The sequence below is a fragment of the Chlorocebus sabaeus genome, chromosome 21 (assembly GCF_047675955.1).
Source record: "Chlorocebus sabaeus isolate Y175 chromosome 21, mChlSab1.0.hap1, whole genome shotgun sequence".
Taxonomy (NCBI): Eukaryota; Metazoa; Chordata; class Mammalia; order Primates; family Cercopithecidae; genus Chlorocebus; species Chlorocebus sabaeus.
The window spans coordinates 128,395,036-128,411,401 of record NC_132924.1 but is presented as its reverse complement, the minus strand read 5'-3'; the positions used below and the strand labels follow the sequence as shown (position 1 = coordinate 128,411,401).

The window sequence follows — 16,366 nt, the reverse complement described above, 5'->3', positions numbered from 1 at the left end:
AAACAAAAAATAACGTGCTGTTACTAGAATTTTCTACAACTAAAAGGCCCAAAGGAATGAATACAGGTCCTCCTGGTGTAGACACCACCTGGCATTACACCAGTGAACACTAGGTGGTGCCATATCCCAAAGAGACAGAGACTCGACACTATCCCAAAACATTTAGGATAAAAAATATTTGTGGCTCATGCCTGTAATCCCAGCACTCAAAGGAAATGGAAGCAAATGCAAGGAAAAAAAGGCCATTTAAGAGATCTATACAAATCCACAGTACAAAATGCAAAATTCAATTTAAAAGACAAGACAGAAGTTAGCTGGCTTGGCAATGGTTCCAAGCATATTCTCACAACGTAGGCTCTGAGCCTCACTCAATGCTCTGAGAAGCAAACGGTACTTGCTGTTCAGGTATGGATCTTGACAACTCGATCAGACTCAAAAATATTCAAGAAAATGATCAAGACTACACACGATGAACCGAAGTCCACAAAAGCAGCAGGTGACATATGAAAACAACAGTGCAACCCTTCCACTCACAGGGAAGTGCAGAATGCCCCAAAGACAGGAGGACCAGCAGGACACTGGGCCACACACGTGAGGTCTTGCCAAGCGCACTGGTCTGTGGCTCACAACAGACTAGGCTCAGGGTTTTTTCATCTGGACTCACTGTACACAGTTAGTGGACCAGAATTCTCCATCGCCATTTATTTTGAGAATCTCAGATTAGGATAACCACATTTTAATGCATCTAAAATGCTCTAGTGTCTACTGTGCTCCTGCAAATTAATCCAGGTTATGATCAATTGTTTTGAAATATCCTTGAACATAAAGTGTACGCCTCTAATAGCTGATAAAGTATTCCTAACTGCACCACTAGTGAGCCCGCTCTATCACAAACAGAAGCAAAGGCTTTGGGTTAACTTTCCATTACTACACACCAGTAAGAATGAAACCTATCTCCACAAGAATCCAATAATGAAGATGGTAGTAATTAAACCCAAGTAATATGTATGTTTCTGGAAGGGTTTTCATCTACTCATTTTTAGGAACTGTCAACAGCAGATGGAGATCTAAAACATGTACATTAATTACTTGTATCAACCCTAGTGTGAACATGTTTCCAAATTCACCCAAGAAGCTAGAGGCTGGAAGAGATTCTTGAAAGAAACACTTTGGACTAAGCACTTTGTACTCCTCAGAACTCTGACATGTACTCTGTGCATCCAAAAATGTCTTATTTCCAAAGTGCTCTGCCCTCAGACACACCAGATCCCGCCACGGGACGCAGGGTGCATGGCAATGGCAACAATGGGCACCGCAGGCGACAACTGACAGGGAAGGCCAGAAATCAGACTCAACAAGCAGGTGGCTTCTTCGCTGGGTCAGCTACAGGGCTCTGGGCCTACAGAGACCAGGAGTTTCCGTGGAAAACCCTGTTTCCAACGGACCTGGAATTGTGTTCCCTTCCATGCATCTCATTTGCAGCCAGCTCAGCAGGCATGTTTCAGCATTAGAATGAGCCAACTTTAAGAGATGAAGATACAGTCCAAGATACTGTCATATTTGTAAAATCTAAACCAAGTCACAGCTATTTAGCACGTGAAGCTATTTCTGGAAAGCAAGGAAAAGAAGACTAAATACTATAAAATGTAATGTCATTACAAATAAAACAAGTCATTTGATAGAACAAAAAATTTTGTATGTATGTGTGCAAGTGTGAACTTTCTATGACAATACGAGGATCTCAAAGGATAATCTGTTCAGTTGGAGTATTTCTTAAAATTTATAACTAAGAATCCGAAAATTTCAAAATAGACATTTGAGGCAAATGCTCTGATATTAAGTATGCAAAACAGGTATTTGCCTTATTTCCCAAGTATTATTTTAATATGAAGTAGCCAACACAATGCGCACTGTGTTTGAAATCACGAAATGACTGTCTTGGGACACAACCACCCGTGGCACAGATGCCACCCCTAGGCGGCTACCTGAATGGGTCCCACTGACATCAGCAGGCTCTTCAGCTGGGCATCTGTGGTGGACGACGACAGCCCCTCCACAGACACCACGCAGGGCTGGGGCTTGCACTCCACCACCCGCAGGTTCTGCTTGTTTGGCATCAGGCGCCCCCGGCCCATGGGACCGACCACTCCTCGACCTCGTCCGTGCATGATGGCCTGGTGATAACAAAGAAAATATATTCAGAGTTTCAAGCTTAAGCTTCTTCCATAGTCACTAAGATATAAAAGTAAACAAATAACTTAGATTCCATTAAAATATACCATGAGCTACAGGATTTTCTGTAGTTTTCTTTTTTCTTTTTTTTTTTTTTGAGACAGAGTCTCGCTCTGTCGCCCAGGATGGAGTGCAGTGGCGCAATCTCAGCTCACTGCAAGCTCCGCCTCCCAGGTTCATGCCATTCTCCTGGCTCAGCCTCCCATGTAGCTGGGACTACAGGCGCCCACCACTGCGCCTGGCTAATTTTTGTATTTTTAGTAGAGATGTGGTTTCACCGTGTCAGTCAGGATGGTCTCATCTCCTGACCTCGTGATCCGCCCGTCTCGGCCTCCCAAAGCGCTGGGGTTACAGGCATGAGCCACTGCGCCCGGCCAAGATTTTCTGTAGTTTTCTATCCACTATTAGAGAATGTTTTAATAGCTAAATGAGACAACAATATCCAGCAAGTGTTAAGTGTAGGCGGAGGAAGAGGAGGGAGCTGATGAAGCCTGCACCTCTCCAAGGGCCACACACTTGTGCTCGGTGGGCACACTGTGTTATCACTCTGGGTAGATCAGGCACCCGTGGAGGCTGAGAAACTTGCTGCAAATCACAGTTAAGAATGTGGATCCAGTCCTGAGAGTCCCAGAGACCCCATTTCTCCTAGTGTATTACAGGCTGGTTTCAGCAGGACCTGTTGTGCACAGCGCTAAGTCCATCTTACAGTCACAACAAGCCACAGCATCATGTACCTGACTCAGCTGGCAGAGACTACATTTGCTATCCTGAAACCCTCCCAGGCAGATTCTGCAACAGAAATTCAGCCATAGCTGCACATTTCCATCATCTGCAGGCTTTTCAAAAGAAACAAAACACAATTGTGACTGAGGATCCAGGCACCCCCAAGTATAATTCTGCTGGTCTCAGGCGGGCCCAAGTATTACCATTTTTAAAATCTGCCAAGGGTTCAAAACTACTGCTCAAGGAACTTTTCAAAAAGAAGAGACTGGGCCGGGTGCGGTGGCTCACGCCTGTAATCCCGGCACTTTGGGAGGCCGAAGTGGGCGAATCACAAGGTCAGGAGATCGAGACCATCCTGGCTAACATAGTGAAACCCCGTCTCTACTAAAAATACAAAAAAAAAAAATAGCTGGGCGTGGCGGGTGCCTGTAGTCCCAGCTACTTGGGAGGCTGAGGCAGGAGAGTGGCGAGAACCCAGGAGGCAGAGCTTGCAGTGAGCCGAGATCACACCACTGCACTCCACGCTGGGTGACAGAGCGAGACTCCGTCTCAAAAACAAAAAAAAGGGAGGAGACTGCTGAACTTTCCCATACTTTCTCCAGATCAGAAAGTCAGAGAGAACATATGTGCCCGATGTCTCCAGCCTAGAACAGCAGTGAAGCGCAGAAGGCAGGGTGGAGATGGGTGGCACGTGGTTTCCGGATGGCCTACCCGAATTGTGTCCCGGAGTTTGGGCAGAATGCAAAGGTGGCCTCCCAGTCCATCACAGAAAAAGGCAGAAAGTTAGGTGGACACTGGAATAGAACCTCAGGACATGAATGTGCACACACACAAAAGGAAATTAAGAGAAAACCTCCACAATGCTTAGTACTCTGCAGAAGGCAGCAAAACTATGCCTGTGAAGTAAGCTTTAAAACAGTTGCAAGGGGTTATTTCAAGAGAAACCAACCACACTGGAAAATGTACATGAAAAGTTGCAAGTTACCCTGACTGGAAACCAGTAGGAGCTAACTAGTCTTCTGTTCTAACTAGAGTAAGTTATGATATTAACAATAATATCTCCAACAAATGCCTACTTATATACACCAAGCACTAGGTTTTTTAAATGCACCTTCTTATGAGATTCTCACAATTGCCTAAATAAGATAGGAAACATCACGATCCTCACTGACAGGAGTGTTTACGTTTAAGTTGAAGAAACTCAAGTGTGCTGTGTGTGCACGTGTATGGGGCTGTGCTTCTACTCAAGTGTGCTGTGTGTGCACGTGTATGGGGCTGTGCTTCTACTCAAGTGCGCTGTATGTGTGCATGTATGGGAGATGTGCTTCTAAGGCTTTTCTCATATATTCAGTGATGACACCTGAAGGAAGAAAATTCAGACCGCAGCAATCTTTAAAGAGTCCACCACTTTAACACGGGTGTTATCACTGAATCTGTCTACACATCTGTTTTCTAGTACAAAACAGAATTTTGTTTGCTCTCATATCATGAAGTGTTTATGAGATGAGACGAAGTAACAGACTTCAAAAGGAGCCAGAATCGTCTTAATAGTAACACTACTTCTAAGTGATGAGATGACAAGGGGGGGATGAGCGGCTGACCTGCTGTCCTCCAGAGTGCAAAGCAGGGCTGCATTCAGGTCTCCCTCTGCATAGCTCCACCCAACAGGTGCTACTGGCTTCTGCACCAAGAGAAACTATCAAGACTCTGGGGAGCCAGAAAGATGCCTCGCTAGCAGGTGAGGGGAAGGGCACTCTGTCACTTGTGTACATGACAGGATGTGCTCCTAGTGCACAGTCACTCCAACAGAAAAGGGGAGGGTGAGCACCTTTGCTTCTTGCCTGATAGCCTGAACTCAGAGAAGCTCCTTCCAATCCCCAGGGTTAAGGGAAGGATTAAGGAGCTGGGAACTGTGGCCTAGAGCAAGTTACTTCATCTCCAAAGACCTCGGTTTCCTCTGTCTGAACTGGGGCCATGAGCACGCACTTGATTTTACATTTGTGAAATTTCTGGAGAGTCAGTGAACACAGGAAGGAAAGCGTGCTGACACGCAGCAGCACGCACCGTCCTGAGAGCACAGCAGATGCTGCTGGGTAGACAGTTCAGAGCTGCGGGAAGCAATCGCACTCCCAGTTGGCTGTGGGTGCTCTTCTGGGTTTGTTCTGTGAAATAAGTCAGGAGAGGAAAAGGCTTTGGTGAAAATGTTAATGCGTTTTCAAAGCCAGAACAAAGGAAATGATGGTTCATTTGTGAATGTGAGTACTATCGTGTGCCACGCGCTACAAATCAGAGTGTGTCTGAACACTGCCTCACGCCAACCTTCGCATTTCCAGGGCTGTGCGCGAGGCAACAGGCAGTACCTTCTTCGCAGGGTGAATTCCTTGGATGCTTTTGATCCCTGGAGGGACAGGTGAGTGTGCATGGGGCACCGCTGGCGGATGTGGGGGCTGCTGGAGGCCGCCTCTGGTCAGCGTCACCTTGCGGGCAGGCTGCGGGCCCACTTCTGGAGGCTGGGGAAGCCGCTGGGGCTGGCCTTCTGGGTGAAAAAAGCCATCGCTCTCTCCTCCCTGCTGAAACCAAAAAGGCAGCACACTGTTCAGTGTCTGCTCCACCAAACGCTCCTCCCCAGCATCAGGAAGCCCACCTCAGCCAGTGTTAACCCACGAAGCAAAACCATTTCAAATAAGTGTGACTCAAAACTTGTCATTTCAGCAGAGCCAGTAAGGACAATTCTCATTGGAAAGTGGTCAGGTTCTAACAAGACATTTGAAATTTCAAACACTAAGATCCCCTTTAATTACTGTATTCATATAAGAAGTCTGCGATTAAAATAAATGCTGTTGAATTCCGTGAAACACTGGTTACCTTCAAAATACTTCATATCTAACATGCATTTTCACTTTCAGCATGCGTTATTCATTTTCAAGAGCATTCTTGTTAAAATGTACAGTGTGCATAAGCAGTGGTTTTAAACTCTTAACTCCTATTCCAACCTACCCTAAGAAGGCAACAAGCCCAATTACTGCTGGTTGTGGCTCTGAGTCTTCCAAACCCATCACAGCACCTTCCGCCCCCTCTGGATACAGGAACTTCAAATACTCTGACCTCTCCAGTACAGTGCTCTGAAGCGCCGAGAGCATCCCACAACACTGGCTAGAAACTTCCCTTCCTTCTGCTGAGAGTTACAATTGCCATGAGCAACTACAGAGTACGTGGATTTCCAAGAAGCACACTTACTCTATGAAGAACCTTAGAAATATCAGGAATCTTATCTTTTGTGTTTTATTAACAGTCTGTTCATCAATGAAGCAACAAGTACACCCTGGAACTGCGCCACCAATGCTGTTCACACCTCCAGGCAGCATAAAAATGTCTTAGAGTGGTGCCTATCAGTACTCTCAATACTGAGTAGTGCTTCTCCCAAAGAACAGCTGGAGGCTGGGAAAGAATGGGGGCAAGGACGGCAGACACTGCCCTGGTTAATTAGGTCAGGATGGATGCTTGGACTCGAAAAGGAAGACAGAGGCTTTTATTAGCACCAGGCCCACTCTCAACATCGACAGGGATGGAGTGTCAGTCACGGGATAGTAAACCCTCCCCACAGAGTGCTTAGCGGTGCCAGGGTCTCCAGGGCAACCTGGTCAACCAGCTCAGAAGCAGCCCACATATCCTTGTCCCACTTTTCCTACCAAATGTAACTTGTGGAGACCAAATGGAACACAGGGATCTGCAAAGAGAAGGAACACTGATTGGGGCAAGATGGATGTAGCGAAGATTTCTGCTAAGACTGTACAAAGTAACAGGGACTCAAGAAAAGATGAGATGAAAAATGTCACACAGGAACGGGTGGCACGAAAAAGTCTGCAAATCTCCTCTCTCCAAAACAAGTATAACCCGGACAAAATTTCCCAAAACAATATTTGAGGCCTCTGGGAATCAAAGAAAATGAAACAAATGGAGAAGCACTTATTCCTGAGCTGTGAGGACAGTGCCGTGTGTGGCAGCTCCATCAGCACAGGGTGGAAACCCAGAAAGGCCTTAAGTCCCTCAGCAGCACTGGCCATACGTGAAGCACCCTCAGAGGGGAAGGCACAGGGAAGCCCATGGGGCTGTGGGCCTCTGGTCATGGTTCAGTTTGGAACAAGCAGCACGCCAGCCAGAAATCTGAGAAACCTAATGAGGAAATTCCAGAACGGAAAGTGCTAGAGAATGCCTAGATGGACTCTCCCCACATGGCTGCCTGGGAAGCCCCAACCCACACACAGATAACTGGCCACAGGGGGCCGTGCAGGGTCCAGAGACGTGAGCACAAGCTCCTCCCAGTTGCTGGCTGGCCACTAAGCTACACAGCAGTAGGGTCAACCGCAAGGAAGCTAGGCTAAGAAATAAAAATAACAATACAAACACTGAACAAAAAATATTTAAACTGAATGAAAACAAAAATGCAACATGTCAAAATTCAGGGAGTGCAACTTAAGCAATTACATCAAAAAGGAAAAACATCTAAAATCAATAATTTGAGTTTCTACCTCAAGAAGCTAGTCCCCCTTCCTCAAAAAAGGAAATCAAACCCAAGTAGAAGGAAGGAAAATGATAAAGATCACAGCAAAAAGCAATAGCATGGTAAAAAGAAAAAGAAAATCTGTGAAACCAAAAGTTGGTATTTTGAGATCAGCAAAAAACTGATGTTCCTTTAAGGATACTGACCAAGAAAAAAGAAGAGAAGATAAATTACCAAAATAAGAAAACAGGCCGGGCGCGGTGGCTCAAGCCTGTAATCCTAGCACTTTGGGAGGCCAAGACGGGCGGATCACGAGGTCAGGAGATAGAGATCATCCTGGCTAACACGGTGAAACCCCGTCTCTACTAAAAAATACAAAAAACTAGCCGGGAGAGGTGGCGGGCGCCTGTAATCCCAGCTACTCGGGAGGCTGAGGCAGGAGAATGGCGTAAATCCGGGAGGCGGAGCTTGCAGTGAGCTGAGATCTGGCCACTGCACTCCAGCCTGGGCGACAGAGCGAGACTCCGTCTCAAAAAAAAAAAAGAAAAGAAAACAGAGGGATCACCGCAAGGGACCCTAAGAAATTAAAAAGACATTACAAGCAACTTTACGTCGACACACTAGACAATCTACATGAAATGAGCAAATTCCATGAGACACAAGCACCAAAAATGACTGAAAAAGAGAAAATATGAATAGAACTCTAAGAAGTAAAGACAATGAAATATTAAAAACCATTCACAGAGAAAAAGACCCAAAGAGCTTCACCAGTAAGTTTTACCAAATATTTAAGGAAGAAAAGACTACCAAGCTTACGCGATCTCTTTCAGAAAACAGAAGAGGCAGAAGCACTTTCCCACTCGTTCTTTGGGCCTGGTATTACCCTAATACAAGGCCAAAGGCATCAAAAGAAAAGACACCTGCAAAAGAATATTCCTCATAAACATACGTGAGAAAAAATCCCCAACAGAATATTAGCAGACTCAATCTAGCAGCACAGAAAAGGGATCACACCTCATGACCAGGTAAGATTCATCCCGGAAGCGCAGGGTGGTTTAACACCCCCCAGTTAACCAAGGGAACATACTATACAAAGGAAAGGATCTTGTGTACATCTGCTATTGTCCAGCCAGGGCTGCGGGTGACTGAGCCAGATGGATTCTCCCACCTAACGCTCTAAGACGCTATCATGTGAATTATCATCTCCTGAAACGTGCTGATCTTACTGGAAGTCATTCCTATCTTACAGGGGCTACCCCCAACTCCCACGTGAAAACGGAAGCACTGTGAAAAGGCAGACCACTAGCACAATCCAAAGTCAGGCTGGTAGTCTGTGTTTCTTAAACCTTCTCCATGAGGTCTTCTACCCAAGGTGTGAGCAGGTATCCCACCAGGCAGGGAGGGCCTATCCTAAGTACACAATTTTTCAGTCTGTATCTCAAACAGCTATGTGAATTCTCTCTAGTATTATACATGCTTGAAATTTTCTATACTAAAAAGTTTTAAAATCTAAAAATATACACCACATACCCTCATCTTTCATGAGAACCAGTGACCATTTATTAATTTATCCAAAATCCTATTGCAATAGTGTTGCCTGACAGTACAATCTTAGTGTGAGATTCATAAATTCACTATGCACGTGTTCAGCTGAGTACAGTGTTCATAATTCACTATGCACATGTTCAGCTGAGTACACTGAGTGGCTACTGCCACTGAAAATGTTCCTCCTCTTTACAAGCGTGAACACTTCACACCAGCCTCCAGGTCCCATGAGGGCCCATGTTAGGGGGAGGGGACATCAGACCACTCAGTTCTCCACACAACTCAGCAACACAACAGTCTAACTGACTGTGATTCTCCAACTTCTACCCTTTCCACTAAGGTGGACAAATGCATGGACTGTGGAAGGCTTGCTCTCTAAGAAGGACTTCCGTCTATGAACTTAGGTCATCCAAATCAGCTCCCTCCCTGGTAGCTTAACCAACTAGGTCTCCAAGGATGCCGATTGCATTTGCTGTCTTGTAAGTGCTTGAGAGAAGCCAGTGGTTTAGACCCCAGTGAATCTCTTTTGTTCACCATACCAGAATGTCTCATGCACACAGAAGGCACTGAAATATTTACTGAATAAATCAGTAAATACTAGATTGTACTTTTTAAAGCTAAGTAGTTCTGAATGTGCTAAAAAGAGATTATAGTATCAGAATACTAGGTTATAGCCACTGTCAATCAGTACACACATATTTACTACATGTCACTAAGATAATAAAAGGCCAACTTTCAGCCCAGCACCATGAAGTGTCACGTGGCAGAGAGGAGACAGTACCTTTGGCCTAAAGGTAACGATGTTCATAGAACATGATGGACGGCAAGACGAATGCTCTGGCCGCTGTTTCCCTGGCAACCCAAAGCTAGAAACAAGACGGTCTAGAAAGGAAACTTTAACAACAACAGCTGGCACCAGAAGTAGGATGCTATTATCTGCGTGTTGTAAGGTATACAATGCGTATGTGTATTTGGGTGATAATCATATAACACTGTAGTAATCTGATAATTTTTACACTGTGAATTAAGAACATAACCACTGAGTCAATAAATACCCCGAATAAGAAAAAGTTCTCTTCATTGTTATTTTGGGAAAGACACTGGAGAAAATTTATGTCTGGTGATATTAAGGTCAGATAAGAACTCTGAAAAATAAAGTTCTAAACTTTTATTTTCCATTGAAGGAAAGTTTATTTTTTAAGTAGGCTTGATCTCTATTTAAAGTTCAGAAATACGGGTGTTACAAAAAGCCTTTCCTTTCCTCATCTGTTTCAAAAACACTAAAATTTCCTTATCTAGATCTTGTAATATAATGAAAGGGTCCTAATGTGATGGTGTCATACTTTGTTGATGACTTTCTAAGAAATGGCCTGAAAAGACAGGAATAAGGCCTGTGATGAGACAGTCCCTGCAGACAGAGACCTCACCTCCTACTGCCACCTCTGCTCATTCCGTTGGGCGGTGTGGGCCTTCCTGGGCCTGCCGCTGCACCCCTCCCTACTTGGGAAGCTCTTGGCCCCTGACTGACAGTCTTCAGTCCCAGTGGCAGGTTGGGATGCAGCTACTTGGTTTTTCTTCCCAGTGAATCTGGCTCTCGATGGTCTCTTGCTTCCTGGAGGCATGTGCACCACAGTGTCCTCAGTGCAGGCAGATACCACAAGACACAGAAAGTGGGGTGCTTCAGACAGAGACTTGTGATGCCAACTACCCAACTTTCAAGAAAAGACTCTTCCTACAAAACTGCTCACCAGAGAGAAGCCCTGCCTGGGTAAGCTCTGGAGTTGCTTATATTCAAGACAAGTTTTTGTACCTTACACAGCAGGGGTCCCCAACCCTCACTACCTTACTACTGTGTCCTGTGAGGACTGGGCTGCATGCACTGCAGGAGGTAAGCAGCAGGCGGGGCAAGCATTACCACCTAAGCTCCGCCTCCTGTCAGATCAGCAGAGGCATTCCATCCTCATGGGAGTGCCAATCCTACTGTGAACTGCACATATGAGGGATCCAGGTTGGTAGCTGCTTATAAGACTCTAATGTCTGATGATCTGAGGTGCAACAATTTCATCCTGAAACCACTCCCCACCGCCAACCCCAGTTCGTGGAAAAACTGTCTTCCAAGAAACCAGTCCCTGGTGCCAGTAAGGTTGGGGCCCCTGTTATATAGCAACAAATGATATCATAAAACTTTATAATGGAAACTTCTAAGGCACTCCTGGGATCTTAATCATCAAGAGTTTTGGTATTATTCAACATATTCACTTAGTACTGGCGGTGAAATAATCCATAGCTCATATCCATTGACTGTCTACAATAGGACAAGAAATGTACTAGTACAGACATTGTTTTCCTTCAGTCCCACTGATGCAGCTTTGGTATTTTGTCCCTCCCCAAACCTTCTGTTGAAGTTATCCCCAGTGCTGGAGGTGGGGGTTAGTGGGAGGTGTTTGGATCAAGGGGCAGATGACTGTGAATGGCTCAGGCCATCCCCTTGGTGATAAGCAAGCTCTGAGTTCACAAGAGATCTAGCCATTCAGAGTGCGTGGCGCACGCCCCCCGCCGCACCACCACGCTCCTGCTTTCGCCATGAAATGCGCCTGTTCCCCACTCTGCGTTCCACCATGATTGGAAGCTTCCTGATGCCTCCCAAGAAGCCAAGCAAATGACAGCACCATGCTTCCTGTAAAGCCTGCAGAACCCTGAGCCAATTAAACCTCTTCTCTTTATAAATTATCCAGTCTCAGGTATTTCTTTATAGCAGTGCAAGCACTGCCTAATACACCTCCCTGAGAGGAAAGTATTATTATCCTCACTGTGCCCATTAAACAAACTTCAGTCACCCAGTAGGCGCTGGAACATCTTTGTGGCTCCAAAACCAGGGGGGTTTACGCTAACATAATTTGAAACTATATTCAGTGAGAGTTGAAACAAACAGGATCAACAATTAAATCACTTTAATTAAATGAAGGGTTACTATAATGCTGTGCTTTTGAATTTTTCTGAAGATCATGCTAAGCACTGAAGGCTTGAATATAAGTAAAAAATATTGTTTCATTTGTAAGAAAAAAATGAGTGTTTTTTTTTCCTAACTAAAAGAACAATTATTCTCTTTTGACTCAGCATGAGGAAAAGCTAATTCTACAGAACAATTTCAAGTTTCTAGGTTTTATTCCAGTTCACACTAGGATGTAAACTAGCATACACATCCCTAGGTTGTGGCCAGGAGTGTGGTTTGGATCAGGCGAACAACTTCCACCCGCGGGTCAAATCCTCCCATTGACTCTTCGATTCAACAACTTGTCCCTTTGGATTCTGTGGATCACATTCAAATTTTACTTTATTGGTGGTTTTGTTTTTGAGAAAATTTTCATTTCACCTTTCCCAATGGACAGATATTTATTTCAAGGTACACTTCAGCCCATATTGTAGTTGATACCTATGATCTCTGTCAAGAAGTAGGCAAGCATTACTCTGAATGGTATCCGATACAGCTTGGTGGTCCTGATCATTACTTGCAAATTGACAAGTCCTGTTTTAGCCACAAAATCAGATATTACGACAGCCATGCTGGGGAGAGGAAAATACCGGTTTTGATACTACCCAGATATCGCAGATGCTACCCACCACCGAGCTACCTATCTGGAAATTGCTGGTGACGTTTCTGCCCAAACTTTGCTGCCTACTTTGCAACTTGAGCTTTCGCCTGGGGTTTTACCATTCACTCCAACTCACCGGCAGCACACAGTAATATTCGGCCTCTCCTGGGTTCCCAACATGCTCAGATTAAATATCACGATCCCAGCTGCCATTTCATGTCACCTCTTAGAACAAAGAGCAAGCAGAGTGCACCACCACGAGAGGAGTTAACTGCAACGCACTAGACTCACACTTGGCCCAATTTATATGGCATGAACAATTTGGAAACAACGCTTTCAATTCCTTTTACTGCATATACCAAAACAATTTCCTGATTTTGACTTTTGATTTCAGTATGTTGTAGTACAAATAACCAGGAACAAATTCAACTGATTACATCTGAGAAACAAATTGATTACTTTTATACCTATACTCACACACACAGACAAGATTTGACTAAGAACCAATCCAAATTAAATCTACCATTTATAAGTCTTCTATAAGGTTATAATTACGTATATAATTATAGCATTGAAAGAGATCCTAAAATTACTAGTACTTAACTAAATTTTAAAATACTGTTGATTCAAATTGAATTTTAGAAAGCTGTTATCTTAACGTCCACATATAAGTGTTGTATGTGGGTGACAGACTACATTCTATTCATACAAAGTATGTTTGCTTTGAAACTGAATTTCTCCAGGGTGGTGTTCGCTTTTTAACTCTAAGCAACACTAGGTTCAGACAACATTTTAAATATCTTCTACTTCCTCCAAAGCACCGGATAGAGAAAAGAAGTTTTGTTATCTCAAGTCAAACCAGAAACTTTTTATTCCCACAAATGATTATCTTTTAATACTATAAAAATCGCTTTTTAGATGAGGTTTTTTAAAAATATATATATATATAAGGCACTATTTGAATTACGTGAGCTTAGGGAATACTTTTCATCAGCTTAATCATTACAAAAAAAAGAGGTCTGTAGCCCCCAACATTAGCAGGACAAATTTACTTATAACAAATGGTTTAAATGCATAGATAAAAACACCTATTGATATTGTCAGAGCTTCTTGCAATTTGACAGATCAAATCTTATTTTCATTCTTAAACCCCATGAAGAAGTGCTATCACGGATGTGCATTCACTAGCGAGCAAATTGATTAACCCCCCTCTATAGAAATCTCAACTCTTGATTATACCTATCAGACGTTAAGCAGCATTATTCTAGAGTGACAACACTTGACAAATTCCCCAACCATTTTTCTCAGCCTTTGTGGCCCTGCTAACTTGTATTAACCCTGATGAAAAATTAATTTTCCTTATCTTCTTCTAAACCCCAAAATCCAAATCCGCCAAACTGGCAACTCTTTCTGTAAAGGTATTATGAAAACCTCTAAAAGATTAATTGCATGTCTTCAGGTGACATTAAATTAATTTCTGTACTCATGACAGACATTTGATACTCCGTACTGAGAGGACAGATAACATTGTCAGGACACACAGAAGGACAGGGGTGTAGTGTCCCAGGGCAGCCTCTTATGAATTCTCCTTTCGATAAGGCCATACTTCACTGTCACCGCTAGTGTTGCTGATCTTACAGTCCAGAGACCTCACTGAACAGGTTTCTATTAACCACAACAATGCTGGGCCTATCCCTGTAATCTTTATAAAGCTCACTCAAACTGTGGACAATAAATGATATGCATGCTATACGGAGTTTCTAAATATAAATACATTTAGGGCTCCACTATTTTTTTCTCTGAAGATTACTGGATTAAAGAAAGTAAAAGGAAATATTAATAAACAGGCTCACATTCTCTTCCTTCTCTGTGATAAATTATCCTTATGAAATACCAAGCATGCAAAACATGGGGAGCACTTACATCTATAAACTACTGCCTATCTGGAACTGGGTCTACAGATGCAGAACTAAAACCAAATCCATAAGGTTAGAGAGACCAGGTTGGACAGACCTCCTAACTACCAAGCTTCATCAACGAAAAGGGTTCTCTCAGCTCATGCATTTGACTTTCTAGTACAGTATGGTGAGAACATGGCACAGTTATTCAAGTGCTTGCTCTCTCTCTTAACAGTCTACCTTTCTGACATTAGTTAGGCCTGTGGCGATCTTTAAAAAGCAAAATGAACTGGCCTCTGAAGGAACAAATCAAAGCCTTCAGCCTCTGAAGGGATCTCATACTCCAGGACAGTCCAATTTCGAGACAGCACAAACTTACCAGTCTAAAAAGAAAAGGATTACTAAAGTGAGCCAGGTGCCTCTGGATGCTGTGGCTTATGAGGCAGGGCATGAAGTCTAGCTCTCCCAGCCACAGTCCCTCACACAGGGGTGCAGCCCCAGGCTCCAAAAAGTGGCCCTTCCACAAGGACCTGCTCTGCAGCACTGAGCAAGTTCTGCAGAACAGGTGACCAGGGTCCTATCTGGGTAGGCTGTTGAAAGTTAGGGGAGGGAAGTTACCTAAGACACTGAAGAAAGCAGATTCCCCTTCTGCTGGGGCGGGTGAGTGAACTAATCCTGATTACTAACTGAAGGTGAATTAACTTCTGATTCACCTGCTAATTTTACTCCCTAACATCATACCCCTAAAAATAATCATAAATTAATGAGTATGGAAATTCTTATGTGTTCAAAATAATTTTTGTCCTCTAATGACCAATGGTCTATCTCGCCATGTTTAGAGGCCACATCATTAACAATGCTTAAAAAGTAGTCTCTTTGGAAATTATCAATTCTGCCCACACTAAGACATTTCAAAGCTCTTAAAAACAAGTATTCATGCACAACTGTTTCTCCTCCAAAAGGAAGATGCTAGACTGTACATCTTATCAAATAAGCGATTAATCAGGATTCTATATGCCCTATTTTTCTTTCACTCTTCTGCTATTTGCCTGTTGCCCATTTTACCACTCATTAGCACCTTTAAACAAATGAGGTCAAACTCCACCCAGCCAACTTGGCCAGCATGAGGTGCCTGCCCTGCACCTCCATGTACCTCCCCCCTCCCCCAAGCACCTGGACGTGCATCTCTCATGGCCCCCACCTCTGGGTCAAAAGCCATTTACACTCAGTCTCCCTTCCTGCCTGGTCTTCCCAGAACTGTCCTGTCGGAAATCCACCTGCAGCTCTGCCCTTCTCATGAGCAGGTTCAGACTCTGGAAGCTTATTCCTGAGTCGCTTCTATCTGGCCCCCTCAGCTCCTCTTAGCTCTGCTACTCATCCACTACCAGGCACTGCCAGAGATCATCCTAGGAAGTCACCTTCTGCCAGAAATCAAGCGACGAGAACAGCGGCATCCTCCTGTCCGAGACCTTCGAGGAGGCTAAAAACGTGGATCCCCCTGAATGACATTCACAAGGCGGAGGCTCTGCCTTTGCATGAGTCTTCACCGCAAACAAGTTACCACTGCAGATTCACCACTTAACACAATTCAAAAAGCAGCAAAACAGGATGTGAAATATCCCATTTTGCAAAATGAATAAAGGAGGACTCTCAGGAGGCGATAATAAATTTTTGCATGAAATAATGCCTAGAAGAATTAGTAATGATTCATTTTTTTTGTCTCTTTCCAAATTTTGCTCATTTACCAGTATCATCTAAATGTCAACAGAAACTACTACTTTGATCATCAGAAGTACTGGGGAAAGGGGTAAGAACACTGCTAATTCCTCCTGTGCTATTTCAGTAAGAGAATGCAAGCCATGTTGCCATTTTCA

The 16,366-nt window shown here is 43.9% G+C and overlaps 1 protein-coding gene across 5 annotated transcripts in view; it reads right to left on the bottom strand.

The window, feature by feature from the left end:
• The window catches only part of RBM33 (RNA binding motif protein 33), a 134,181-nt gene that overhangs the window by 12,874 nt on the left and 104,941 nt on the right, over window positions 1-16,366 (bottom strand). For 3 of the 5 annotated variants that reach the window (XM_007983596.3, XM_007983593.3, XM_007983595.3), the window contains 2 exons: window positions 5,316-5,525; window positions 1,986-2,174 (listed from right to left, as the gene is read on the bottom strand). In XM_007983596.3, coding sequence (XP_007981787.3) covers window positions 1,986-2,174; window positions 5,316-5,525 — 399 coding nt within the window. The remainder of the gene's footprint in view (window positions 1-1,985; window positions 2,175-5,315; window positions 5,526-16,366) is intronic. The other 2 variants (XM_007983597.3, XM_007983594.3) reach the window with 1 other exon arrangement.